The sequence below is a fragment of the Strix uralensis genome, chromosome 18 (assembly GCF_047716275.1).
Source record: "Strix uralensis isolate ZFMK-TIS-50842 chromosome 18, bStrUra1, whole genome shotgun sequence".
Classification (NCBI taxonomy): domain Eukaryota; kingdom Metazoa; phylum Chordata; class Aves; order Strigiformes; family Strigidae; genus Strix; species Strix uralensis.
Genome location: NC_133989.1, coordinates 925,462 through 936,277, shown reverse-complemented (window position 1 = coordinate 936,277; position 10,816 = coordinate 925,462). Strand labels below are relative to the sequence as shown.

The 10,816-nt window shown below is 45.5% G+C and overlaps 1 protein-coding gene across 2 annotated transcripts; it reads left to right on the top strand.

Annotated features, from left to right (window-relative positions):
• Positions 1 to 253: 253 nt before the first annotated feature.
• On the top strand, positions 254 to 10,468 carry MAPRE1 (microtubule associated protein RP/EB family member 1). Of its 2 annotated transcripts, none has more exons than XM_074888125.1 (7): positions 254 to 320; positions 1,062 to 1,185; positions 3,832 to 3,977; positions 5,276 to 5,480; positions 5,850 to 5,959; positions 6,663 to 6,815; positions 7,192 to 10,468. In XM_074888125.1, exons 2-7 carry the CDS (start codon positions 1,065 to 1,067, stop codon positions 7,246 to 7,248), a joined length of 792 nt encoding a protein of 263 aa, XP_074744226.1. In that variant the 5' UTR covers positions 254 to 320; positions 1,062 to 1,064; the 3' UTR covers positions 7,249 to 10,468. The 2 variants fall into 2 exon arrangements, with proteins under 2 accessions (XP_074744226.1, XP_074744225.1); XM_074888124.1 differs by lacking the exon at positions 254 to 320 and adding an exon at positions 664 to 812.
• Positions 10,469 to 10,816: the final 348 nt, after the last annotated feature.

Sequence of the window (10,816 nt, the reverse complement as noted above, 5' to 3'; positions counted from 1 at the left end):
TCGCGTCGGAGCCGTCAGACCCCGAGGGCACGCGGGATCCCGGGGGCGTGGGCGGGGCTTATCGGCCCCGCCAATCGCAGGCGAGGTGGGCGGAGCCTCGCCGTAGCAACGCGGCGGGTTTCCCCGCCCCCTAGCAACCGCCCCCCGCCCCGTTCCCTCCGCCCCCGCGCGCTTTGCCCAGTCCCGGGCCGACGAGCGGCGCTCGCGGCCGCCGCCGTGACGTGCACGTGACGCAAGCGCGTAGCGTGCGAGTGACGTGACCCCGGGCAGGCGGGCGGGGCCGGTTTGAACGCGGAGGAGACGGGGCGAGAGCGGGGCAGGTAACGGGCCGGGCCGCGACGCTGAGGCGGCGGCGGGGCGGCGGGCGGCGGGCGGGGAGGCGGGCCGGGGCCCGCGGAGCGGCCGGGCCGGGCGGGGCGGGGCGGGCGGGCTGGCGCCCGGCGGGCTGTGAGGAGACCGGCGTGAGGCCTGCAGGGCCCGGCCGCGCCTCTCCGCGGGCGCGGGGCGCCGGAGGGAGGCGGCGGAGCGGAGCGGGGCGCCCGCTGTGGTGGGGAGGGGGGGAAGGCTCGGCGGCGGCGGGGGAGGGGGGCCGGCCCTGCCCGGCGGCAGCTGCACCGGGGCTCCGCGGCCGGGCGGCGAGCGCGGCGGCTCCGCTTTGTGCCGGCGGGGCTGGGCGGGGAGCGGCCGCTTGGTGTTTCTCCCTGGAGAGATACCGTGGTCGACCAGGAAGTATTTCTGCCCTGCTCGGTTGGCGTGGAGGAGAGGGATGAATGACTTGCCGCAGCTGTGATTCCTTTCATCTGAGTTTCCGTGTGAGTGCCTTGGTGGTAATTTTTCTTCAAAAAACACGAAACTGTGGCCTTTATGGTTGTGATGAAGTAGGGTCCTCCCAGCTGTTAGCAGCAGACAGCTTCATCGCGTTTCCTGTGCATCCTGTTACGCTCGGCTGTTGTGTGGTGAATTCGGGCTCAGAAGGAACCGCCTCTGCTGCAGCCTGGCGAGCCGTGAAAACGTGCAGCATTAACGTTTGTGGTACTTGGGCCTTTGGTTCTGTCTTTCAGAAAATGGCAGTTAATGTGTATTCTACTTCAGTGACCAGCGATAACTTGAGCCGACATGACATGCTCGCGTGGATCAATGAGTCTCTGCAGCTGACGCTGACCAAGATCGAACAGCTCTGCTCAGGTGAGGGTGGTGTGCGTTGGTGTGCACCCCGGTTCTGTAGAGGTACAGCTGCCCTGTCCGAACTGTCTGTGCTGGCCCTCTGTGGCCACACTGTTGGCTTAATTCCTGGTCTGAGCAGATTCACAGCCGCTGTTATAATCTGGCTGTGGTTAGAGTTTTATTGAAATGGTGGTTAATAACGTAAGTACAATGAAAGGGCATATTCTTCTGACTCACTGCAGCATAGGTGCAGTAAGAAGGAATGGGTGTTAATGTGAAAAAAAGGCTCTTAGGAGAGGGTGTTTTCCAATGAGGAATTAAGCATTAATCTTGATGGATAGAGTAAGTCTTACCAGTGTAGTAACCAGCATAAACAAATGTGATTTTTTTTTTTTTTTTATGGGAGAGGACTGCTTGGGGTTTTGGGAGGCTGGGCAGAAGGAGCGGTGTGAGGAAGGCGAACTGGTGACTCGGGTTCACCTTCAGGGCTTTCCGAGTCTGTGTGGTAGAGACGCACGTCAGGCTGCGTCACCCCAGCTGACTCCGGCTTGAGCCGACTTTAGCAGAGCTGAGTCTCGGATGGAGTCGTGGGCAGAAAAGGAGAAGTGATTGTGGTACCGAAATGGAGTCAAGTGTCATCATGGGGAGGTGCGTGTGTGTGGGAGGAGGCTTGTAGCAATGAATGAAAGATAATAGTCTATGTATGGAGTAAGAGCTGAAAAAAACTCAAGTGGGTAAAAGATGGTGATTTGGATAACTGCAACAGGCAGGTGAAAGGGACTTGGCGAAAAGTGGAAGTGCAGCTCGTGCAGTGAGTTTGAGATAAGGTGTGGCTCACAGAATGAGAGATATGGAAATTGGAGGTGGAATAAAAGGAGGAATAAATTTAAAATAAGTTTGGGACTGTCAGTACAGCCTGTGAAAGAAACATTGACAAAGATTACGGAGAAGTAGGGGGCTTACAGCAGACGTCTGACAGGTATGTGCAGTGGCTTTTGTCTAGTGAGATGGTGGAGAAAAACTGTAAGGATGAACTAAAGATCTACAACCACAGAAGTAAGGGAAATGATAAGCACTGTCCGCTTTCAGATAGGTTTTTTAAACCTGTGTGCAGCGTTGATTTATACCACTGAGAAGTTTTGCTTAGGGTTGGTGTGAGTCTTGAACGCTGCGAGAGCTCTGTCTCAAGAAGTGAGGATAATTAGTGCTGGCTCTGCAGAATTTCAGCTCACCTGTTTTCAGGAAAAGGCTGGGAGCTGTTGATGTGGTATGTGCTGAGTAATGTCCCTTTCCTGTGTCTGCAAAAATGCTTTGTGCCTCTGCAGGTATGGAGGTGGCTTTCCCTGTCATGTGGAAATGGGAGTTTCCAGGCTTGCTGTGCTACCCTTGGCAAGGGCAGTAGTGACAGCAGCAGTTTGAGGTTGCATAAATGCACAAAAGATAACCTTTGGCTTATGCTGTGATCTCTGTTTTTTTTATCCTGCTTATTGCTCAGACTACCAATAGTTAGCAAAACCCTGATTTCTGGCAAGTCATCTGTTTTTGAGTTGAGCATTGGAGTTCTTCAGCAAGTGAACTGAAAGACAGTGGGGAATCAAACAGCAAGATTTTTTTTTTTTTTTTTTTTATTTGCATCAGTGGATGAGCAGCAGTCTTCTAGTACTGCAGGTGAAAGTGGGAGCCCCAAAAGACCTGCAGAATACCTTGGTAGAGAGTGAGCACTGCAGGACTTTGCTGCCTGTGGTTGAGATGAGCAGGGTAGTTTAGCGCGACACCGTGATGTGTTACTTCTTGGCCTTTGGTAACTCGCAAGAGCTTGTCATGGTGCTGTTTGTTTTACTCTGTGTGCACTTCGTTTGTTGATACTGGTAGGGGGAACAGTGCTCGGAACATTGCAGCTGTATTTTCAGTGGCACACAGTTGCAGATCATCACTGCGGAGTGAGGATATAGTTTAAAAGTATCTCTTTTTGTTGGGGGTGTTTATTCTACAAAAGCTATTTTTTTGGAGGTGATTGGGTGCTCTTTGTGGCTGAACTGAATCATTCTTTTGCTCTTATTACAGTAAGAGCTGAATTGAAGGACATGAAGGATTTAAAATTAATAGAAACACTATCTTATTTCAGTTCTTTGATTAAGGCTTGATTTAAATATAATCCATCTTAATTGGGCCTCTTACCTTTGAGGGCACCTTGAATTGTGTATAGGTTCTGTTCGTAGTAAGTAAATGTGTCACTATTTTAATAATGATTAAGTATAATTTTTAGAATAATTATTTTTCTAGTTTAGTGTTGATAACAGATTACATGCCTGTTAGACACATGTAACATCTCAGATCTGTACTGATATCTGTGAAGAACAGAAAGTTAAATTACTCATTGGAATCTTTTTTTCTTTTGAAATTATGGAGGCAGGGTTGCTCTTTTCATAAGAGTTCAAGTCACGAGACCGGAAGTTTGGTTCTGTAGCTCGCTTAAGCTTATTTACAGCCATGCTGCACCAAAAAATGGGAAACTGAAGGTTCCTGTTTTCTTGCTCTTGTTGCCTTTAAGGGATTGTGTAGCTGAGGAATGAGTCAGGTCCATTTGCTGATCTGACTGAAGAGTAACTTCCACAGGCTATTGAGCTGACTTGATTCACCCTGGGTGCTGTATTTTTCTTTTGGCAGGTGCTGCATACTGTCAGTTTATGGACATGCTCTTCCCAGGTTCTGTAGCACTCAAGAAAGTGAAGTTTCAAGCAAAATTGGAACATGAGTACATTCAAAACTTCAAGGTTCTACAAGCAGGTTTTAAACGAATGGGTGTCGACAAAGTAAGCTGGGTTGTAACTGATTCTCTGTGCTCCCAATGTCAAAGTAGATGGAATGTACTTTCAGATTTAGAGCTGAATAAATCTAGGAATAGAGTCTGCTTTTGGTTTGTAAATCTGAGAAGTTTTGATTTTGGTTTGCACTGGGGTCCTCACTGGATTTAGGACACTGTCTGCTTTGCTCCAGCTAAGGTTAGGTTTTCTTTTCTTGCACTTTGTGATTAATTTTTCCATTTTAATTCTGTGCAACTTATGTAGCACAGGCTAATTTTGAAATTTCTATGAGAGAAGGTTTACTTGACCTTCCTGTTTGAACCACCTTTGTACCAGGAACGTTCCTGTAATCTACTGGTATGGTGGTCCTAAGGATTTCATGTTCCTCTTTACGAGCAGATAGAATCGTTTAGGCTGGGAAGGACCTTTAAGATCGAGTCCAACCGTTAACCCAGCACTGCCAAATCACGTTAAGCCATGTCCCTAAGTGCCACATCTACATGTCTTTTAGATACCTCCAGCTATTAGAATATGTAATTTTAAGCTAGTGAAAATGAGATCAGTGAAAAAACTTTTTCAGATCCAACGATAGTTATGCTTATGGAAGGGTGGTTTCATCTGGTACGGTGCAGAACATTTCTGTGTTAAAGGTTTCTCCCGCCTTTAAGAAGGCGTCTCGTTCTGTGTTGGCCGGCAGCGTCAGCACACACCTGGGGGAGGTAACTTGGGGGTGTCCAGAGCTGGAGAGCCAGTTGGGCTCCCAAATGCCAAACGATCACGTAACAGCTCCTGTCCCCTGCCAGGGCACGGGCTCTCGGCTCACCAGACAAGACTTCACAATTTGCTGCATCTTTTTAATAATCTTCAGTTATACTCCTCATTCCAGAGGAACTGTAACTGTAATCTACTAAAAAGGAGCTGTTTGGGTCTCGTAGCAGTTGTGTGTGTTAGTCTGTGAAAGTGGCCAGCAGTTCCGACGGGTGGCAGCTGGCCCTGGGGGAGCCAGCTCTGGATTTACAGAAGGAAGTTTTGTGTTGGAGCTTGGTGTGGCAGAAACCTCACTGCAGAATTATTTAAGATCATTTGGACCCTCACAGTGAATGCATGATTTGTTTTTAATTCCAATTATTAGCAAAAATCCTACTATTTGACATAGTTATGTTCAAGGAGGATTTTCTCTAGACTGGATGAAGAATTACATTTGCATATCTTCCGAGTGCACTGATTTTAAAACTTTATATAAAGAGAGAGAGGGAGGCTCTTTACCCTTAATATGAGTTTGACTTTTTTTTTTTCCCCCCCTCCAGATAATTCCCGTGGACAAACTAGTGAAAGGAAAATTTCAGGACAACTTTGAATTTGTTCAGTGGTTCAAAAAATTTTTTGATGCAAACTATGATGGGAAGGAGTATGATCCTGTTGCTGCTCGACAAGGCCAAGAGACAGTAGCACCAAACCTTGTTGCTCCAGTTGTGAACAAACCCAAGAAATCTCTCAGTTCTAGCAGTGCAGGTAGAGACAATAGTTAAAAGATTATGTAGATCATTAAAAACTCTGGGGAAAATAAGACTGGGTTGCTATTTAAAATTAGTGTATGAAATTATAGTATCTTGCATCTTGTTTCAGAGGTGCTAGGCTTCAAACACGGAGTCATCCTCTAGCACCCGGTTATCTGGGGGCTACAGAAAGAACAGTCTTCTCTAAAAAGAGAAAATGGCAAGGACTGATGCCAACACGTGCCAAAAAAAAAGGATGTGTCATATGGAGTCAAGAAAAAGGAAGGAACTTTTACATGCCTGAGCATATTTGGAAGGGGGATAGTACCTTTATAGAAGGGAGAAAGATATTCTGCAAGGAACTAACACTGAATTAATCTTGCAGCCCCACAGAGGCCCATTGTTACACAGAGGACTGCAGCAACTCCAAAAGCTGGTTCTGGAATGGTCAAAAAGACTGCGGGGGACGAGGAATCCGCAGGATTGATTGAGCAGGTGTGTTGACCGAACTGGCCCTGTATGCTGACCTGTGCTTCGCAGATTTAGGTGCAGAATTGGTTTTTCTTTTTTTTTTTTAGTAGCATGAAATGACTGGGTCAGGCAGATGGAAGAAAATGATCTGAATCTAGTAAGCTCATTTAAAGTCCCTTAATGGGAAGCCTTCATTAGAATGGCCTTGCTCTCCTGACAGGAGCGAAACCCCTTCTGCAGCACATGAGTACCCAGACACTGAAGCCTCGGGTGTGCCGTGTCGCACATAGCATTGTTTTTAAGTATTTCCACAGCTGCGTGGCAGCTATCGCAGCATTCCAACCGAGCTATGAGCAGCTGCTGCTTCCCTGAAATGCTGCATGGAATACGACTAAAACTGCCGTCGGCGTGAGAGTTGTCTTGGAAGAATGTCTTAGTGAGGAAGACTGCAGGCAGTTAGTGTGTTACCGACTTCATGTCGTAAGCCTTTAGAATTTCCAAGTGGTGTTGCATGTGTTAGACTGGGTGTTTGTTGTGGCAATAATATTACAATTTGAGAAACAGACCTTTTCCTCCTCTTGCAGTCCCCCTTCCCCCCCATCTTGGTTACTTCTGAAGGACTTTGCATATTAACACCCTTCCGAGAACTTTGGGGACCTTGCCTTTTGAATAGATCCTGCTGAATTCTCTCTTTGGTGGATAAATTGTTATTGATGCCCTTTGGCAGATCAATGTATTGAAACTTACTGTTGAAGATCTGGAGAAGGAGAGAGACTTCTACTTTGGCAAATTGAGGAACATTGAATTGATCTGCCAGGAGAATGAAGGGGAGAATGATCCAGTGTTGCAGAGGATTGTGGAAATTCTTTATGCCACAGATGTAAGTAGTCTGGTATAAATTGTATTGCATAGTTCTTCCCTCTCCTTGTAATTGGAAGCTGGTTTGCTTTCCAGGACTCCCTCTATTTCTACCTTTTTTTTCCTTTAGGTTTATAGTCTCGCTTTTTCCTGTAGTAAAGGAACAGATAACGTAATTACAGTCAGGCAGCAAACAAGGTTAGCCTTTTATGAAGAGTATGTAACAAATAGATCAAAGATGAGGAAAATAACTCTTCTGGTAATATATCTTGACACTGTAAATGGTGACTTAAGGGTATCTATCCTAAGTAAAGCTTTAAAAAAAAAGGCATACAGAGTAGTCGGGAACTGGTTTGACATCAGATGTTCATTAAAGCACTTGTTTTATTCCCCTTCAGGAAGGCTTTGTGATACCTGACGAAGGAGCACCGCAGGAGGAACAAGAAGAGTATTAACAGACCACATACTGTACCAGCAGAGCAGCAACATCAGAATTCTTTGCCCCAGATCATGTGCTTAACTGTAAAATACTCCACTTTATTCTTAGAGGACTCACTGGTTTCTTTTCATAAGCAAAAAAGTACCTCTTCTTAAAGTGCACTTTGCGGAAGTTTCACTTTTACAGTGGGTTTGAGTTAGGAGCTCTTTCTCACTTTGTAGCAGAGCAGTATTCACATCGAGGTGGTATATTTAGGGAGCAAGAGGCTGAATATTTGGAACTTGTTGCAGAATGGTTTGCTGGTAAAACACTGGTTTGTGGGAAGACTCTTCGTATCTAAGGTGGTGTGTAGTAGAGAAATTAAAGACTCTGACTCACAGAAAGATTGAGTTAATGTGAAGTTGCAGCACAGAAATTATAATAAAATGCCTTAAGAGTATTTAAAATATGCTTCCATATGCCAAATTGAAGTAATGTGACAGGAGATTTTATGTGCTTCGTATTGGGGTAGACGTTTGTTTAACTCCATTCACTGCTGCCTGAGAGGCCTTGCGTGGCAATCTCACTGTCAGCAAGTGCTCAAAAGGGGCTATTAAAACAAAACTCCATTCCTGTGTAAAGCTGCTTACTAAGTGATTAGTTCTCGATGAAATAGGCCTTAACGTTGCCTGTCACAAGATTAGAGGGAGTATGAACAGCTGAGACACATAAATTACCTTGAAGAGTGCTAAAGCCTGTTCTATGGCATTGTGGCTAATGACTTTGCCAAAATGTACTGTGTTTTCTGTAAGAAAAACAAAAAAAAAAAAAGCAAAGGGCATCCAGTCTTACTGCCGAAAATGTTCTTCAGAAGTAATTTTCCTTCCTGGCTCTTGTTTCTATTTGTCCCATTTCTTTTTATTTTTGTTGGTATACTTTTTGGTCTCTCACTTGTTCTTTTCCCTTTCCCATCCCAAGGAATGCTGGTCAAATCCAATAGTTGTAACAGGACTTGCACTGTGCAACTATCTTAGAATGAAAGTGAATTGAGCACATGAGGAGGATGATTTTTCTGTCTTTTTTTTTTTTTTCCTTTTCAAACCAGGGCATATCGAATAATAATAATTGCCAGTTCAGTAGTCTTCTGGGGTAAAAACTAAAAGATGCTGGCTAACAGAGCTAATGTTATTGCAGAAAATACAGTACTGAGACTAACTTAAATATTAATATTTAAAGTACTTTCCTTAACTGTCCTTTTTTGCTCTCATGCCCCTCATTACTGTTGTGTTTGGCAAGATCCTGCAAGACTTCTGATCCCCCTTCACTACTGAGATTGATCAGTCCTGTTGTGCTTGTATTCATTTGTTTCTGGTGGTAGCTTGTCCTAAAATGTGTGTAGGAGAGCATTTTATGGTAATTGTTGTGTAGTGCATGAATCTTTGTGAAATTCAGAGAAAAACCCAAATTCAGTGAATGCCAAAAATGCAAGTATCTAGCCATTGTTTAAAATTGCAGTGGTGCTATTTCTCTTGTGGCCTTTTAGACTTTTGTTGCCCTAAAACTCCATTTTATCGAGAAACCATATTTGACTTGGATTTTTCTTGACAGGGTTTTTCTATTTTAAGCAGTTTCTAAATAAAGTTCTGTATTTCAAGAGTGTCCTGTCTACTGGAGTCTCTCATGCTTTCAGACCCGATTAGGCAAAGCTGAAGTTCCTGATAGTGTTCGTGGAGAAGCTTGCAGGACCTGGAGTCTCAGCTTCCCTTCTCCAGCCCCAGTCGTAGTTACTGCGAACTTGGGCAGCAGTGATGGTGAAACTTTGTTTGGAGTGTGCTGGGGGAAGCCATTGCTTGAGTCTGGGGGTTTTTTTAAACCTTTTTTTCCCTCCCACTAATGGATGAAATGGGAGTGTATTGTTGGCTTCCTCCCTCTAAGGGTGTGAGATGGGGCTGTATATCAGGAGTGCTGTCACATGACTTTTAAGTGTGTTTAAAGTGTTTTAAAACTGCTAAAACACTGGTTATTAGTTACTAACAAATCAGGTGTTAACTGCCTCTGTCACCAGGCTCTCTGAGCAGACTGACTAACCTTAGTTGATTTGTTTCATTTGAAGTGTGTTTCATAGACAGGCTGAAACGTTACTGAAATGTCACAGGCGTGTGCACAGAGCAGCATCTTCAGAGCTGAGCTCGTGTGAGGGATCTGACCTTGAAATTGGAAGTGTCCCCTGCAGGGCCTCTATCTCGAGCGGAGCACCCCCTGCCCCCGCGTGCTCTGGGGGTGCCTTGTTCTCCAGAACAGGCACTGCTGGCGCTGCCGAGCTGTGGTGGGCTGCAGAGGTGCAGACGTAGAACGGAGGTGTTGATGCACATAAAATCTTCTTCACCATTACTTGCTTTGAGGTCGGAAGCATATTTTTTCGACTCTAAATATTCCATTATTCCAGCAACTCAAAGCAGAAGGAGGCAATAGCATGTGGCTGAATTTGAAGGGGACTTGGGTGTCTGCTCTTTGCAGTCCCGTTGCGCACTGGGACCTGGTTGCTTCAAGGCTCTTTTGAACAGGATTGTGTGTGTGGAACTGCAGCACCCAGGTGGTCGGACGGGCTGCGCTGGGTTGGTTTTGGTCTCTGTTAGCACAGCAAGCAAATGCCCTTTTATGTGAAGAGGAGGATGAGTCAGAGATACTGCTAGTGCGCCTTGTGAGACTGTTGGATGTGTGGACGTGCATTGTAAAACTAAATTGAAACTGCAGTTCTGTAAGTCCAACGCTGCTAACGTTTCCGATTGCTTACATCACTCCTTTGCTACCAAGACGAGTTACAAATAGAATGGGGACAAACTCATGTAGTCACCTTATGACTATGTTATAGAGATCTTGGCGTAATGTGGTTTTTTTTAATGTCTTTTTTGGGAAGAAAACAACAATCAGCCCAACTCAAACCCATAGACTTAACCTAGCTCCTCTGTTACACTGGTACAGTATACGCTGTTGAATATGAAATGCTCACCTGCTGGAACAATTCCGATAGCACCCGACCTTTCTTAGTATCTTAGTTCTGTCAGATATTTGAAAAATGAACAGAATGGAAGAAGCAAAAGCTCACATCTCCTTTCTGTACCAACATGTCTTACTTGCAGGTGGACTTGTGGATGGTTTTTTTAACTTTTATTGTTGAATTTTTTAAAAATTCCTGGTTTGCAATGACAATTCTTACTGTAACTGTTAAAAGCCTTCAAATAAAGGCCGAGAACTTACTTGCTGTTGTATCCTATTGCTATTTAATGTGGCTGCTTGAGCACTCGGTTATCTCGTAGTCTGGTCGAATGTCCGTTCACAGGAACGGGTCTGTCCTTCAGGAGCGGGTGTTTTTCTTTCTTAGAACATCCTTCCAAGGATAAGGCTGGAATCTACTTCTCACAAGAGAAAGGAATTTTTTGCAAGTCGGTGTGGAAACCGAATGAGGCCTGTACGGTGGCTTTGCAGACCCTGCAGGAATAGAGGGGGTGGTTGTGTGGGGCTCACGTGTGGGCTGTTACCGCAGGGGCTGAGAACAACCCAGGGTACTGGCAGAGGAAAAGGAACGTGCAGCAGGGCACCTGCAC

Coding starts and splice junctions, on each gene's coding strand:
- MAPRE1 (XM_074888124.1), top strand. CDS start 771: ATGACTTGCCGCAGCTGTGATTCCTTTCATCTGAGTTTCCGT. Junction 5,481..5,849: donor TCTCAGTTCTAGCAGTGCAG/GTAGAGACAATA, acceptor TTAATCTTGCAG/CCCCACAGAGGCCCATTGTT. Junction 5,960..6,662: donor CCGCAGGATTGATTGAGCAG/GTGTGTTGACCG, acceptor GCCCTTTGGCAG/ATCAATGTATTGAAACTTAC.